Source organism: Petromyzon marinus, chromosome 30 (assembly GCF_048934315.1).
Source record: "Petromyzon marinus isolate PM22_M1 ecotype Great Lakes invasive population chromosome 30, UKy_Petmar_22M1.pri1.0, whole genome shotgun sequence".
Taxonomy (NCBI): Eukaryota; Metazoa; Chordata; class Hyperoartia; order Petromyzontiformes; family Petromyzontidae; genus Petromyzon; species Petromyzon marinus.
The window spans coordinates 8,265,025-8,282,707 of NC_133696.1; the positions used below are offsets into that span (position 1 = coordinate 8,265,025).

The following is a 17,683-nucleotide window of genomic DNA, read 5'->3' on the forward strand; positions in this document are numbered from 1 at the left end:
TATTTTCCAGTTTCCACTCATTTTTCCGTTGCAATGGCATTTCACATCGTTCCAGAAAGTTATGTTTTAATTATAATTGCTTTCAGGCAAGTGCGAATGGAGGTCCCTGAAGTGTGGAGGTAAGCCCTCGCCATATATGGGCTCCCGGATGCACAGGGCAGTAAATTGATGACTGTGCTGTTCCGATGATTCCTAATGAGGACGAAATCTGGTCTTATGGTTGTCTATTTGTTTCGCTGCTGTCGGTTTGCATGGCCAGATTTGGAACACTTTTTAAGTTGGTGTTTGAGACAATTATATGGCCTTATGTTCATCTGGTGGTGATCTTCACTGATCAAAGCCACGGAAGGAATTTTCTGTCTTCCGAACGCAGTGTCCCAACTCGAACACAGACAGCTGTTAGTCAGCTGTTTGGTGGAATTCCTCACTTAAGCTCATTCTTCTCTATTTCCGTAAATAGACACACATGCCATGTGTTTCCCAGAAAGGCATGGGCGTGTAACGTGCGGTGTATTTTCTTTTTACTGAAAGAAAATATCCAGGAGATCAGGGTTCAGGTGGTACCACTGAGATCCTGGGTTCTAATCCAGGTTTTGATCACCTGCAATTACACCAGGTTATCTCGTATGGAGAGTTGACGGTGTCAACCAGGCAACCGATGACTGCACTTCATTTGGCTAACGTCCAGTTGTGATAATTATAACATTGTACTGACTGTCATGTGATGAACATCATTCATGTCTGCAGAGCAAGTGATAAAGTGGTTCCCTCTATGTTAGAGAACCAAAGGACCGCTTTAAGGGTTTTCAAAGGTGGCTCTGTGATATCCGGTTCCATGGGCCATTCTCTCACACGAAGGGTAGCACTGCTCTGTGATATTTCCAAATAGACATGTCGTCCCGTGACACGGCGCCAATAGCACACAATCAGGATAAATTTGGTTGGGGAAATGGCAATCTATATTTATAAAAAAATATCCCCGATCGAAGGAACATTTTGGTGTCTTCGCTTTGTTCCTGAAAGCGTCTTTGCGGTGGTTAAAATTGTGGCTGACGAATCCGCGGTCCAAGTGCGGCTTGGCGATTTGAATATTTAATGTGATGGATGAGCGCTGCCAAAAACGCTATCCTTTATTTTCGTCGCGTTGTTATTACCTCGCCGGCACGGTGAGCGAGCAAGTCGGCAAGCGGCTGTTGGATTTTTTCATCACTAAGTCAATTAGGTCCCGAATGCAGCAATGCGGTGTACTTTGCACTGTGTGCATTGCGATATATGTGATATGTTGAGGATGTAAAGAGCCTACAGTATAAATTGGATGAGTCTCAAGGCGTCCGATGTGTTCATCGTGATGGTAGGATGGTTTCGTATTGAGTTTGCAGTTAGGGGGTGGTATGACAAAAGTTAGTCCTCAAATTATTTTCTATCTCTGCGATTTGATGAATTCACATGATCTGAATCACACAAAGGTTTATCTTTTTCATGTTGCGGTACAGATAGAATGAGTAGTGGTGTGTATATCTATAGGATATATCGTGATACGAGCAACTTTGTACCACTGGCACACTACGGGAAGATAAATAGGATCAAGAATGTAATATATGGGAAAAGGGAAGAAGGGAGAGAAGGAATGGGAAATAAGAGGAAAAGGACTTAAAAAAAACACAAAGAAACAGGAGCAAAGGAGCAGTGTCTGTTTTGACAGTGGGCGGCGGGGAGAGAGGAGGGATTCAAAATGGGGGTGGCCACATAGAAGTGACGTGATTTCCGGGTGGCTTGGTGAACTGATTTAGAAATAGAATGAACACATCCTCACCAGACATAATATATCCACTGCTGGATGTAAACCTACCCAGGGTGTCAATTTCTCACGGTCAACTAATGCAGGAATCCATCTTGCTTCTGCACCCGAGCTGCTGTCATCATTCCATGTCCGCGCAGGACATCCTCTTGGGCGTGTTTCCTCCTTCACCTGCTACTCTGTCATTAGTCTCGACCACCAGCCATCATCCCTTCTAGGGACGTGACCGGCACAAGCCGACTTACTCTCCTTAACGGTTAATATCACCTCTTTAACATGCACATTGGCAAATAGTTTTACTTACCCGCAAATTACTAATTTCTCAAATTGGGACTATACATAGCATTCATCGACACCTATTAGCAGGTCACTCTTGGGAATGAGGCTATCCTGGTATCTTGAGTTCACACCTTGTTAAACTAAACTTGAAACTTGCACATATTCTCTAATCTATGTGTTCCTTACTTAGTAATTATTTTTGTTCAAATTATTTGGCGATGCTTCTGCATTATCAGGCTTTGCCGATGAGACTCAACAAAAAATGTTATCTTTGTGTGCAGGAGCATAATATTATTTGACAAATTATTTGGTGATGCTGCTGTGCTGGCACTGGTGCACAATTAACAACAAAAAACACGTTCGTCAATTACACCGTGGCCTTTAAGGAACAAAACATAGGCAACATTCCGGTCAATGGCCCTTCTTCTTGGACAGAGGCCGGAGAGAGAGAGTGGATGTCATAAACTGTTTTACTAAACTATTTGTATTTTACCAGGTAAGACACACTGAGCTATATAGATTTTTGTCAGAAGCCACCTGGCCGCATGTGAAAGCTCAACGAAGTGTCTGATGATGCGGAAATGTATCGCAGCCAAATACTCTAAACGCATGTTGATTCTAAATGTGGAGGGAAAAACCGAGGGACCCATAGCAAAATCCACACGACCAAGAGGACAACATGCAACCTCCAAATATAGAGCCATCAGGGTCGGGATCGAACCCACGACCTCATGTATACCAGGCGAGGTAGTTAACATCTTGCCACCGTGGATTTAAAGTAACATGCGAATCGGAGAATTTAGTGAATTATTTACACACGTAATTCGATCCGTGAGTCACCGTCCAAACTACAGTTTATATGAAATGGCCGAAACGCATCACTTTGGCCGTTTTGCTCCATTGCAACGGCGGCATTGGCACGCTTTCCGAGAAAATCGGACGAGACGGAACATTCTTCAAGATGATAATAAATTTTAATCCACAAATCCATGGCCCGTTACAAGGCTTCAAATAAACACGTCACATAAAGCTTCGCTGTGCTTAGCCAAAACACCCCAAACACATGCCATTACCCTGAATAATAATTAAAAACAATAATAAAATGAATTTTTTTGTTCTATGTCAATCCACTGTTCTCACCTGGTTAAATACAACTAACTTGAAACAAATGTTAGCCATCAGTGGGAATCGAACTACTGTAGCTACTCCGGATTTATAGCACACTGCTCCACCCTAAATAAACCTACATGATACGAATTGCTATTCATAAATATCATATCTCTAAAACATCACATTAGAGTTGATTATGTAGTTAATTTGGCTAAATTCTAGCTCTAAAAATAAATCCATCGATTTGACCGTCACAAGGCGAACGTGTGATTACAAAATTCACACACGTGCATTAATGAATAGCGTGTGGTAGTTTGTTGCACATTTCATCCGCTTCCAGCATCTAGCGTGTTTTTTTTTTCCCCCTGCCGTTGGGGTTGCTACGCGCGCAAGCTAATTAGGAGCGCAGGCGAGCTTGCCGCTCCATGGAAAGGCGGAAACACCGGGCCTTGGAAATCTGCGGCATCCTTTGCCGAGCGAACGATCAGCCGTTTGAAATTACGGTAGCAACAACGGCCACAGCCAGTGTTGGAAGCAGCAGCCAGCACCGTGGCTAGAGGTTCTTTGGGGACCGGCGATGGGCGCGCACGTGGGAAGAGGGACTGGCGCACTGGCGATGATGCTGCAACGGATAGTGTGGATCACGGAGACCCACATTTATCTTGCTTGCACACTCTAAGGGTGTCTCACTTGGCCACTAATTTGCGATGTCCACTGAATCCAATAATCTATTATTACATCACTCTGAGAGATGTTGGTCATGGCGAAGCCGCCCCACCCTTACCTGTCTGCTGTCCCTGCCCATCACAACTACTGCTGCATGCGAACACTGTCCCCCCCTCGTTCCAGAACCCCTACCAATACCCAAACAAGCCCAACCTTGTGTCTAGGGGAAGGAGTTGTGCCTAAAGAAGAAGGTGGCAGGTCCTAAAGAGGAAAGTGCGGAGCTGAAAGAGGAAAAACCTAATCAGGAAAGGGTAGGGCCTAAGGAGTAAGGGGGGCGGTGCATGAAGAGGAAGGAGCGGGGCCTATAGAGGTTGAACTTCCCTGTTGATTTCAGGTAATAGATGTAGAGAATGAAATACGTGCAGCAGGCAGCACAGCTGTAGTGTTACAGATGCAGCCTCAGGCCAACTGGTCATGTTTGCTCGGGATGTATTCCAGATTTTTTTTGCCATTTTTAGTCTTAAAAAATCTGAAAATTGGCCTCCAGTAAAACCCTGGCAAGCCAGATCCCGGCTAGCCAGATTTCATTTAGCCGGACCAGTACTGCCAAAATAAACACATTCCTGCGGAGGGAGCTGGTTAGGAACGTTGGGTTGCTCGGTCAATGGCCAGGGTCAACGGCGGCGTGGTGTATTCCGCAAATATGCCCGACTGTGAGGGCGGGCACAAGCCGGCGTGAGTAGGTTAAACGTTGAGTTTTATAAGGGCACCACGGGGTGACCAGCCATTCCCCACCCAGCCCCATCCCTCCCACCCCCCACCCAGCCCCCCCCACCCTCCCCACCCCCCACCCAGCCCCTCCCCACCCAGCCCCTCCCCTCCCCACCCTCCCCAGCCCCTCCCCACCCTCCCCTCCCCACCCAGCCCCGCCCCACCCTCCCCTCTCCACCCAGCCCCACCCCTTCCATTTTATCCAAGTGTCCGGATACACGTGGACAGACATCCACAGACATACACAATTAATCCCCTGCCTCCTGTGATAATCCCGGTTGGGCTTCCAGTCCACTACGTTTCCTACCAGTAATGCCCACTAGGAGCGCATTTGTTATATATCCGGGTGTCCGTAAACACGTGGACAGACATCCACAGACATACACAATTAATCCCCTGCCTCCTGTGAATTAATCCCGGTTGGGCTTCCAGGCCACTACGTTTCCTACCAGTATAAGATATCTCTGCACCACTTGGAACTGCAGTGCAGCATCTCACCCAGTAGGTGGCTACACTTTTTGCAATTGCGTGTACTGGAGCTCCCTCTGCTGTAGTCATGTTGTGTTCCCCTGTGTTGTCTCTCACTTTCCGTTCCTCCGTGTTTGTCTCGCTTGTTCTCTGTTCCTCCCTGTTTGCATCTCTGTTGCTGTCCGTTCTTCCTTGTTTGTGATTTCTGCTTGTTTATACTCCTTGTAAAACAAACACCCCACTCAATGGTCAGTACACAGCCACTTGGACACAGAGTTTCGCGTGGAGTAAATGTATTACAATTCAGTGTTTTTTTTATACCCAAGGTTTTCAGGGTAGTTTGTGGTTTATTAAATCCATCTTAATTAGTTTGGCAGCTAGCCAAATATCGCAGCTCATTGGACCAGGGCTCTCCCTTATTAGTGTGGCTAGCGGAGGTGTTGCTGTATATAAACCATTAGCCTTTATATGATTGCCTGCACTGCGGTATGTTGCCACTTACATCAGCCCTTCCTCTGTGGCTCATCCGTTTGGAGGGGGCAAAGTTGACTTGTTGCCTGGCTGCCCGAGTCAAAGTCCTAGGAGGTGGTAGCAGTTGTTTAGGCCTAGGATTTGGGTTGATGGTCACTTTTTATTTTCGCGGCTTGTTTTATCCCAATTAGTGACATCGGCATAATGTCAAAAGACGAATAAATGCCCTCTCGGTGCTCGAGTAGCAAGCAGTGCACGATCACGTGGTGTCAGAGAATGGCGACGGAAAATGGTCTTCTCTTGGAATTGTTTCTGAAGGCAGTTATTTATTTTATTTTTATCCTTGTTAAACCAGGAAAACCTCGCTGAGTCTTTCTAATCCCAATTGAGTACTTTCCACGGAATTTTTCAGCATTGGGTCTTTTTTGGCCAATACCAATTACAGTGTATGCTTTTTAGCTATGGGAGGAAAATTGGAGAACCCAGAATATTCCATGCAGAACAGGGAGAGAACAGTCGGGTGAAAATCGAGCCCAGGCTCTCATTGCTGTGAGGCACAAGCGTTTCCACCTGCCCGCCCCTTCTTTTAATAGGACTCTCTCCCACAGGGGATGGGGCGCTTCTCATATGCCCGGTGGAGAGCGTGTCGCCTTGCAATCAAATGGGAATGTCAGTTCCCAGAAATGTAATATACGCAATAAAAGGAAGAGGCTCTTACAAACATCTAAAACCTTTTTTTATATTTTGATACTGGCAAGGAGGTCCCATGATGTAGCTGCTCACCGCGAGTTCTCAATGTCCTGATAGTGCATTGTCTTTGTGCTGTTCGCATTTTGGTGTCCTCTGGTCTAACACTGTTTGAGACGGCTCTAAAGAAAGCTGTCTCTGGTGTGGACCAATCAGTTTCAAGGACAATGCATATATATTTATCAAAGCATGTTTTTTTGGCATGTTCACCACAAGTACGTGTGGTTAATGCAGACAGGATTCCATGCTAAAGGTTTCTGTTTGGTGTTTTAACATCTTAACACCTGTTTTACTGCCAGAAAGGGTCAAACCTATTCTAATATTTTGATACTGGCAAGGGAGATCCCATGATGTAGCGTCTCTCTACTCTAGGTATATCACCTTGTCTGTGTGGTCCAATCTGACTTGGAAATTTGAACCCTCATCAATTGAACAATGAACAGACTTTAAAATCATGGTCATACTTCACCTAGTCACGTGACTTTTTACATAGCATATCAATCTACCCCCGGCACGTTGTCTTCGCTCACGCAACAATAGGCCTGCCTCCTTCTCATGAAGTCACCCACAGGCATCGCCCTTCTGTCCGTGGGAGGAGACCGCTCCTTCTCTGCTCCCGTTGTCTGGAATTCTGTTGGACTTTGTGCGGTTGCTCGTGTTCAAGTCACGACTTAAGACTCCATTTGCTTTCATGTGTAAATTGCTGACGTTTTTATTATTTTGCCCCCTCTATAAAGCATCTGGAGATGCGGTTGCATTTAAACACACTAGAAATGTACATTTGTATTTCACTTTATGGAAGAGATGTCGCTGGAGTTCCATAATGACACCCAAGACTGATTTAAATATGTATGTATTGAGGTGTCCCACAATATGCAGATGGCAAAGGGAAGTTTTCATTTTTCTTTGGATCACATCCTCCTTTCAATTTGGTACTTTAGGTGTAAATTCAACAGCTGAGAATGTCATTCTAATCCGTGGATACTTACAGGCTGCTGTGGACAACCTCCTCTTTTCTGCGATCTATGCCTCTGTACTATGTAGTGACTGCAATGCATTTGCATCTGTTGAGCAACCAGTACATATTGAGGGGGTCTCTTTAACCTTGCAGTGGTTTTAGTTGAGCAGAAACATTCGTAAATCTACGTGGCGTGATCGTGAAAACAACAAGCATTTTTTTAGTGGTGCCCTCGTGTATATTTGGCATAGTTTTAACCCTGTCGAATCACGGGTGCCTGAAACCCGGAGCCAAATCGCGGATCTTGACTGTGCTGGCTCAGAGCAGTCGACGCGGTATTAGCCCCGGTCGCCACGGGATTTGGGCTCCATAAAACCGCTGTGCGGAATTCGCGCGAGTCTGTGAGTTCACAAACGATGAAGCCACGTAGCTGAACTGGACGCCATTACATGAAATCGCACAGAGAAGACGAGTGGACCCACGCAAATGGAGGTTGCCATTACTGCCGCGTAGGTTGTCACGTTTGCGCTGCTGCACAGCTCTCCACTCTGATTTTGCGTCGTTATCGTGCACTCTGTGGGTGCGACGTGCAAATTTCACTCTGCGTGCTGCGAGCTCCTTCGGGAAAGTCCTACGAACTTCCCGGGAGTTCCAGGAGATGCTCCCAGCACGCGAAGCGAAACGTCACGGCCAGAAAACGCACAGAAGAGAGGTTATCATTGTCTGGCAGGCAGAGCCACCTTATCAGTCTTGACACGAACCCGTGTTATTTGCTGCACATTACGACACACGCAATAAAACGGCGGCGTGGGTTTTGGAAGCGAGCTAGGGGTGAGCTCACGTTTGTTGCCTGATGCTTCTGGGCTGCGTGCCAAGCCTGATATTGCCTGGGGGGGGGGGGTGTCAAGGAGAGATGGCCTTGCTTAGCGATGTCTGCCTGAGTCACACACCTCAGCGGCCTGACAGCGTAACTCCCTGACTGCGTTTGAACTGCTGTGCTCGTTTGTTAAAGATTCGCTCACCGGTCACAATAATGGATGATGCTTTTTAAACTTGAATCTACGCCGGGTGTCTTGTGTTTTAACAAATTACACACCAAACGTAATCCGTACCAATGACTGCAAGCGAGAGTGGGCTTTGAGAGTGCGCTTTTATTGCTCTGTATATTGGCATTTGTGTCACATTACATGGAAGCAAATTACTTGGGTCACTCATGATAGGGGATTATATATATTTGTAAGTATCACGCAACCTTTAATTTCATAATTTTTGGGGGCTTCCGATTTCCATTGTCATTTTTTTTATAGTTACAAACATGGATCTTAATATATATATAATTTACATAGGTCACTCCATGACAATGTCTATGTGTGAGATATCACAATGAAACATTGCAACGGTGAAATGAATATCCATCAGGTCTGACTGCTGATGAGACTCAACAAGTTGAAACCGGTCCGAGGGTGTTGCTGCTTTAAACAAACGTCGCCGATAGACTCATGGGCTTAAAAAAAATGTTACGTTTGTGTGAAGAAAACATTCTTAATGAAGAAATAATTTGGTCATGCAGCTGTGTTGGCAATGGTGCACAAGCACAATGAACAAAAAACGCAACACACGCATAAATAACATTGCCTTAAAACAAATAATTATAGTAATAAGCACATGTGTGGGTTTTATGTGCTTATGCAGAAGGCCCATTGCCCAAAATGTCGACGATTATATATATCTCTTCTTTTATGGAAGTGTTATTGATGAGTGTGCCGAGTTTGTGTTGTTAATTATATTCTTATTAATATACTTATCGGAAACGTATCAAACCGTACCTCATACGGTGGTGTTTGTGTGGCTCTCATTTCACTTGCGCAATCCCAGCTGCCGTTGGTTTGTTAACACATGTCTTTAATCATCTAAGCAGACGCCATGGCTCCTGAATAGCAGAGAAAATGCAGAACGCTTCTCAATCACGCGTGCAAGTTTAGTAGACGTGGTCACCGTTTCACCTGCGTCATTTTGCAGATGGCCGGTAATGTACGCATTGATCGCCGGCGTCAGATTTACAGTTTGGGAGAGGGCCTGCCTCCGCTGCGTTGGCATTTTTTACACGAATTGCGGATCGTTCCAGCTGTCCTGTGGTCTCGTCGAGGCTTGACGGTATCTGCTGGACGTTAACGATGCAGCGATTGCAATCGATTATCTTGCTTTAGGTGCACCGGTCGAGTCATGTGTGTAGGTAAAAAGCAATTATCTGCCAATTGTGGAATTTATACGTGGATAAAATGACGGTGTAGGGTCACCGAGCTAGCCAAAAGCGTACAAACGACGCCAAAAGAAGTGAGAAACAATGCACATGAGACGAGAAAATGTATATTTATAAAGGGGATGAGGGTGTGATTTGTTACACTGCTGGATCAAGGCCTCCCCTTCTGGTCAGTATGGTTTGGTGAAAGGGGGAAGCCCAGGATCAGTTCATATTTCATGAAGGACTCATTAGATAGAAGTTCATTGTGCCATTACGTGTTTGCTATGTACGATTTACTGGGCACCCTGGAGATGTTTTGTCTTCAAGGGTTTATCCAGATAAAATATGTTTATGAATACAAATTAACTGTGGCTGGTAATTGAGCTTTCGATGTCGGGTTCAAAGCACAATGCAATAACCACCGCCACCAGTCTGCCCCAGGCAATAATATTACTGATAATAATATTACTGTCATTTAATGACGATAATAATTATAACTTGTAACGCTCCAAACAGTATTTGCTCACCCTCGAAGAGAGAGAGAATGAAGGGAGTAGACGGTGCCAAATTCCCCCCTCCAAAGCTCTACGATCCTCTATATATTAAGGTGTTATTGACCAACTAATGAGTGTTTACATGTGGGAGGACACCGGAGCACCCAGAGAAAACCCAACAGCATTTATTTGAAAACCCATTTATTTGACCAGGAAAAGCATCACCGAGTCTCAATACTTTTTCACAAAGGGCCTTGCTACATTGGGATGTTTTGGCACTTCAATGAGTGTGTGCTGTGCATGCAGGGAGGATACTGCAGTACCTGGGGAAAGGCCTCGACGCGTGTGTTAGGTGTAAAAACGCCTTGGCTAGGAGTTGAACTCGGGATCGCCGGGTTCATGTCGCCGACTGTGTGAACCATTGTGCCATCACTCTCACCCTCCTCCACCTCGCAGCCTTACTGCAACGGAATTTTAGCGGAATGACCACCTCGCTTGTTTTGCTACGTGTTGTCATTTATTAATTAAACTAGCGGTTAGTACCCGGTGTTGCCCGGGCGAAAAAGGCAGACACACACATGGGCTTACAAACAGACATGGACCCATACACATAGAAACCCACTGAGTTACACGCACGCAAACACATATGGACTCACACACAGACATCGACTTGAGAGACACATGTAGTTACACACACAAATCGACTTCAAACACACAGAGTTACACACACATATATCGACTCACACATACATACATAGACTGAACAACAACAACCGCCATTCGCCACTAAGTGGCAGTGACGTCACCACAACGCTTGTGGCAGGCTATGTGCACCTTGAGGCCACGTGAAGTGACGAACACTTGCTGGCAGGAGGTCACGGGGCAGACCCAGATGGCACAGGTCGACTGAGATGACTGGCAGATGCACCAGCTGTGCCCTGTACCCTGCTAACTTGCTGTGCTTTAGCCACACGTTGCACCGCTCGTTCTTGTGAGCGTCGCTCCTGTGCCCTCCGTTGTTGTTGGAGGCCGACTGCCTCCAACTGGCCTGTAGCGTCCTCCACGAGGCTCCTCCACAGATACCGACCTTGACACCGCTGGTACCAGTCATCGACAAGTCCACTCTAAATTCGTGTTGTTGCCGTTCATGCTTGCTATGACTCAGTGCGAATGCTTTGACTCTGTGCGAATGCTGTTTCAAGTTTGTAAAACTTTTAAATGCTTGCGTGGTTAGGTCATCGGTGGATACATTTGCAATGGAGTGTGTTATTGTTGGCTTGAGAAATCTGCCATGTGAAAGAGTGTGGCACATGTGCCTGTACAGCCATTTTGTTTCAATTCACTGCTGGATGGGGGCCTCCCTACGTCGTATGGGTCATGAGCGTTATTGGACCATACTTCACCATCGTGGTCAGTGTGGCTTGAAAGTGGGGAGGAGTGCTGAATAACATTGGATTTTGCTGCACGGCCCTCTACTGCCAACAGTGCCCACTACATCTGTATTTTGGACGTGGTGGGTCACCCATCAAAGCACTTGCCAGGCTCAACTCAGCTTAACTTCCGAGGCCTGACAGGATTGGGCACATTCTGGGTGACTTGGTCAAATGCCATCATATTGTGATCAAAAGATAAATGGGCCTCCTCCACTTGAGTGAACTATAGAGGGCTTTGACCATTACATGACCATGGCGACTCCCTTTCGTATTGTATCGTGAAAAATGATTTTGCGGTAACCCTACTACAGTCATGCAAAATGGATTTTTTGTCAGATCGCATAAGTAAAATGTTGCGTTGTAATCCCTCCTCAACCCGATGCCGCCAATTGACAAAGTGTTGTCAAGTGAAAAAACGTGAGTTCTTATTTCTACTTCAGCAGCACTACTGGTGTGTTGTTGTTGGAGAGCAATCAACATAACATTTAACAATTGAGTAGTATGACGTTTCCCTGGTATTCTTAGTTCTTTCGGTAAAGTCACGTTGACTTTACCGAAAGAACTAAGAATATGAATTACTGCAGTCAAGAAAGCTTTAAATCAAAGTTTCCCTGGTAGTTAAAACCAGCATCATCGGGCAGTTGCCAGATATCTGACACATTTCACTTTTGCCATCTGATCCTAAATACCTTTGTGAATGGTAATATTGGTCACGAAAGCCTACGTATAATAACCCGACTGCGGTAAAAGTTTATCCGCTAATACCTCGTTTCCCCATTGCCCCGCAACCACCCCCCGCTCCCTCCTCCCCACCGCCGCTTGTGGTAGGCATTTGGGCAGGTGTGCACGAAGCAGCGGCGCGTGGCGGAGGACGGGGAGAGCCGCGAGGAGAGCCTGCTGCGGGAGAACGCCTCCAACGAGGCGGCGCACCATGCGCAGGCGCTGGAGATGAGCTCCGAGCTCAAGGCTAACCGCGCGGCGCTCTCCAACACGCTGAGCGAGAACGAGCGCCTCGCCGCCGTGTTCGTCGAGCAGCGAGAGGTAGCACTCGCTCCGCCCGCCCCCACCCCCCACCCGCCCGCCGCACCGTTATGACCACCACGCGTTTGTACCCGCCACACGGTTGTCCTGTGGTAATGTCAGCCCCGACCTGCGATGTGTCAGAAGGAAAGGGTGATTCCAAAGTGAAAAAGCAGAGCTTGCTCGGCATATTATATGCCCAAGCCGAATACAGCTAGGCTGGCCTGATACTAAATCCTCATCCAAATTATACCGAGGCAAAGCGAACCCCGGCTCTAAACACTCTTGCCAAATAGAACCTTAGCCCCTCCACCAGCCCCCACCCCACCATGTCTCATTAAAAAACAAAGTGTTCGGCATCTCCAACCGCCCCACATGTATTATAATTCACGAATAACTGCACGAAGGAATTGTTGATTAGACAACTTATTCAATGCATGATGGAGCACATTTATAAATCATTAACTCAGCAAACTTCAATTGAATGGGGCATTTAACTAACATATCAATGAAAACATGAATAACAATGAATCAATACACGAATTATATAATAAATTAATGACCACAATCCTTAAATGAATGGATGAATGAACAAATTAACCAACGAATGAACAAATGAAATAATCAAAAATATTGACGGGCAACAAAGCGATGACTTGAGTATGAAGGTACGAACGGACGACCTGTGCTGATGAACGCATTGCGTCTCGGCGCAGAACATCGAGATTCTGGAGCTGCAACGCTCGCGCCTGCGCGACGAGATCAAGGAGTACAAGTTCCGCGAGGCGCGGCTCTTGCAGGACTACACCGAGCTGGAGGAGGAGAACATCTCGCTGCAGAAGCAGGTCTCCACGCTCAAGGAGAACCAGGTGGGCTGTGCGCGGCCGTGGATTGATCTTGGCTCGGGCTTTGCGAGTCTGCGGCGGGTCCCCTATGCAAGGTTATAGGTCTGTTGTGCGTGTCAGTGGTGACCGGCCTCAGACCATCAACATACTTTGCTTGAGAGAGCCAGGTTTAATCTCAGCTTGGTGTATGCGAGTCTCTATGCGAGTCTATGGATCTCTGTATAAATTATGGTGACTGGGCTGACTCACACAGCTCAGGCTGTGTGAGTCTGTGGGTCTCTAAACAAGTCTGGGTCTGCATATAAATAATTGGTGGCTGGTCTGAGGCCATCTACTCACTACACGGACACCAAATCCGTATCCAAGATTTAAATTGTACCAAATCGAACAAAAACTAATTAATTGACAGGTTAAATTTTTTTTAACGCCCATGGATTCAGTGTTTTGTCTGTTGACTCTACCACACCTCATTTATCATCCCTGCCCCATCGCCCCTGCCCCCTCCCCGTACATCCCGTCTCAACCAGGTGGAGTTTGAGAGCGTCAAGCACGAAATAAAGCGTCTGGAGGAGGAGGTGGAGTTCCTACAGAGCCAGCTGGAGGAGTCTTTGCGTCTCAAGGAGATCGGCGAGCGCCAGCTGGAGGAAGCCCTGGACGCGCTCAAGACGGAGCGCGAGCAGAAGAACGCGCTGCGCAAGGAGCTTGCCGCCAAGGGCCACGGCACCGGCGAGTCGCTCTATGCCGCCCCCGGCGGGCCCGGCGCCGCCGCTGCCGCCGTTGCCGCCGCGGTGGCGCACCTGAGCAACATCTCGCTGGACGGCCTCAAGCTCGGAGACGAGAGCAACGGCTCGTCGGCTCTGGATTCCAGCGCCGGCAGCGAGGAGCTGGCCAGCAACGGGCAGTCGCACAAGCTGAACGGCGACTACGGCAAGGCGATGTACCGCAAGGCGCCGGGCCTCGTGTCGGACCTGCTCAGCGAGCTCAACATCTCCGAGGTGCAGAAGCTCAAGCAGCAGCTCATGCAGGTGCGTGGCTGGCCACGGGGGAGGGGAGGGGGTGTGGCCGGCGGCGGTGATCAAGTGATGGTGGGTCGACAGGGCAGTGGCGGTCGCTGCTGTTGTTTCAGTGAATTGTTCAGTCGGTGCCGATTACAGATACCTTTGGCGGGCAGCCACACATCAACACACAGTTTAGTCACTTCTTTGTCACTGAAAGAGGTTCTTGTTGTGGCAAAAAATTAAAAACACGGTGTTGTTTCTGGGTCAGAAATGTCCCTCTTACCCCATTAGTGTGGCGCAGGTAGTCGCAGTGATGAACAAATTTCATTTTTGGGCTGTTTTTAAGTGGTAGACATAATGTGGACCCAGATTAAATTGAATCGAGGACTGTAGGTTGTTAATCCCTACTCTACAAGATTAGAGCTCTGTGTTTTTTATTAGATTGCATTTTGATTTGTGGTTATCGATATGGACATGAGGTGGCTGCTTGGGTCAAAGGTTAGCATTCTGAGGCCATGGGTTCGAATCCAGGCAGTCGCCTGTGATTGACCTGGGTTCCCGAGTATAGCAAGTTGATTTTTGAAGCCCGGTAACCAGTGACTGCACAGAAGAACCATCACGTTAAATTTGATTCTGTGCTTAATTCGGCACAATTCCAGCTCTCCAAGTTAAAAACATTGACTTGATGGTCACGCGATAAACCTTACAGACAGTGAGTGGGAAAGTTTAACCCTCTTACTGTGTGGACCAGAGGTCACTTGAAGGGATCTTGGAGGTAGCTCTCTATCTTCTTCTGAGGGCCGTTCTCCAACACAACGGGACTGCAGTGTCCTGCGAGAGATTAGAACGGATTCTTTGCCTCACTATTCGACGTGGGTAGCACGATCAGGATAACATTGTGGGGGGGGGGAAACATATTTTTTTAATCGAAGGGAGAGTTGGGGTTTCGGGTGGTGCTGACATTGACGTCGAGCAAGTCGTGTGTGAGCCCCTCGGCGTCGGACGCCGCTGCGGAGGCGGTGGGGTTTGTTTGTGGAACTCTCTGGAACGCCTCGGCGCTAAAGCGGAGGGATTAAGCCCTTTCCACACGGCAGCCCCGCCGTCCCCGCTATGTGTTTTCCGTTGCAAGAAGGCCGCGCGGGGTCACCCTACGTGACCGTCATTTTAATGCACACGTGTTTACCCGTGTGCCACCCTCCCCTCGCTTAACTGTAGGGGAGATTAGATCACCGTAATAACAATATATGCGAGGTTGGTGCAAACCTACAACCGCTTGCTGAAGCAACTGTTGGCAGAAAGGCTTCCACTGGAAGCTCTGCTGAGCCTCTCTAGTGGAAGGAGTTTTGGCCTACTCTTCCACGCTGGACATGCATCTTAGAAGAGAATGGGGGCGCTCGTACTTTGCACCACCACTCGAGACCTCCTGATTAACCAACTGTATATGTGAGTATGTATACAGCCCTTTGTCAGTCTGCTTCTGGATGAAGGCCTCCCTATGCCCCTTTGAACATGAGGGTTCTTTTGACCATACACCATACTTCACCACAATGCAGGTTGTTGGTGGGTGTGCCCAGGACCTGTTCAGATATCTCTCACAACTGATGTTAGCCATGACTGGAATAAAACTCAGGTGGCCAAGTTTATAGTGTAGTGTGAGCAGCACTGCTCTTGTCTGTGTATAGTCAAACCTCCTTGAAATATCAGCTCACTTGTAACAATAATGTGTTTTTTATTGTGACCTCATTCATGAAAATTACATCTTACAACCGTTGAGGAACCACAGGCAAGCTGCAAGTCAGTACTCAGGCAGTTAGCCAATGCCAACAATTGCCCAAGCTCTGCAGTCCTCTATATATTAAGATATTTTCGGCCAATTAATGACTTGTCACGTTATTTCACTAGAAACCTCATTACACAACGCTGTTGTCCTACAGCACATGCCACACACTGTTTAACGCCATCTTGAAAATACTCAGACTGCTTTGAGCAGCCGTGATGTCACTTCACACAGGAATTGCCAGTTGCTGCCACTCCACTAACGTTCATCAGCGACCTCTGATTCTCTCACAGTACGAATATTTAGAGACGAACAGCACAGGTTAACCTTGAACAACTCCCCTACAAGAGGAGGAGTTGCTTGAATAAAGGCCTCCCCAAGCCGCTGTTACGTCTCACGATTCTGCAATGCAACATTCCACCAAACGCCTGCAACACGAGCCAATTTCTTCTCTTCCATCTCCCCGGTGGACGTCCTCTCACGCACCTTCTTGCTTTAATATAAATCCCGATTGATAGCTTAAATTTATTTTTATACCAATTTTCATGTTTCTCGGTGTGTGTTTTTTGTGGCAATGGCGATGCAAGCGTGTGCGCGCTACCCTTTTTGAGTTTCGTCTGTGTAATTGAACGGGCATCGATTACGGGTGGAGGCATAATCACCACAGGTCAGCGCTGCGGGTCCTCCACAGATCAAATCACTGTCGGCCGCTCCTCCTGCTCCTGCCTCATTTATTACCGACCGTCGCACCCCCGTCGTCCCAGGTGCAAGATTTATGCTGCGGTTCAGCAAATCCTTTCCCTCTAGGGAATCCTCCGGAGTCCGGGCCAGCCGGCTATCTAGCGACGGCGACATGATCGCGGCCGCTCGGGGGAAGGGAACGAGAATTAAAACGCCGCCATCAGCAGTTACAAAATCTGATTGTTTTTTTGTCCCCGCGATTTTATCCCAATTGTATTACCGGCATCAGGTCATGCGAGGGGAGTATTTATTCAGGTTTCTCATTCGTGTTGGAATCTGATATGACAGAAATACCTCTTTAAATCCCTTCAAGTGTCCTCTGGTCAACACAGTAAAGGGTAGAATTTTCCCACCCCCTCTGCGTATTCGGGTAATATTTGTCACATGACCAGTCACACCCGATATTTTAATTCTCACAGAGCTGGAATTGATCCAAACTTTAATGTGAGCAGGTTTTGTTTTGTGTGCAGTCATTGGTTACCATCGGGCTGAGACCATCAACTCAGAGCTACACTTGAGAACCTGGTTTAATCAGACGCTGCTGGAATCCGAATTTAGACCAAAGGATCTCAGCAGGGCTGGCTCGGCATTTCTGGCCACTGCACGGAATCACACATTTCCATTAGAAGAAAGGTGCGACGTGTTGACGAGTGAAAAGAAAAACACGCCACCCAGCGCGGTTACTCCGTTCATTTTTTCCCGCTACGAGTGGAAACTGATTTTATTTTATTTGTGCCAAAGTCAGAGTAAATATTGCAGCATGCAGCAGTATTGAAGCACTGCCGCTGCTCCTGCTTTGCGAATAATAAAACAGCAGATATAAATAGCCAAAGTCAAAGGGGCATTCTGAGTAAACTATCACGGC

The 17,683-nt window shown here is 47.3% G+C and overlaps 1 protein-coding gene and 1 long non-coding RNA gene across 11 annotated transcripts in view; both read left to right on the forward strand.

Moving 5' to 3' along the window:
* The window catches only part of LOC142929378 (uncharacterized), a 205,530-nt gene that overhangs the window by 153,536 nt on the left and 34,311 nt on the right, over positions 1-17,683 (forward strand). The window lies entirely within an intron of this gene.
* The window catches only part of LOC116947403 (protein bicaudal D homolog 2), a 55,826-nt gene that overhangs the window by 10,056 nt on the left and 28,087 nt on the right, over positions 1-17,683 (forward strand). For all 10 annotated transcript variants that reach the window (XM_076070669.1, XM_076070670.1, XM_076070673.1 and 7 more), the window contains exons 2-4: positions 12,266-12,478; positions 13,174-13,326; positions 13,830-14,327. In XM_076070669.1, coding sequence (XP_075926784.1) covers positions 12,266-12,478; positions 13,174-13,326; positions 13,830-14,327 — 864 coding nt within the window. The remainder of the gene's footprint in view (positions 1-12,265; positions 12,479-13,173; positions 13,327-13,829; positions 14,328-17,683) is intronic.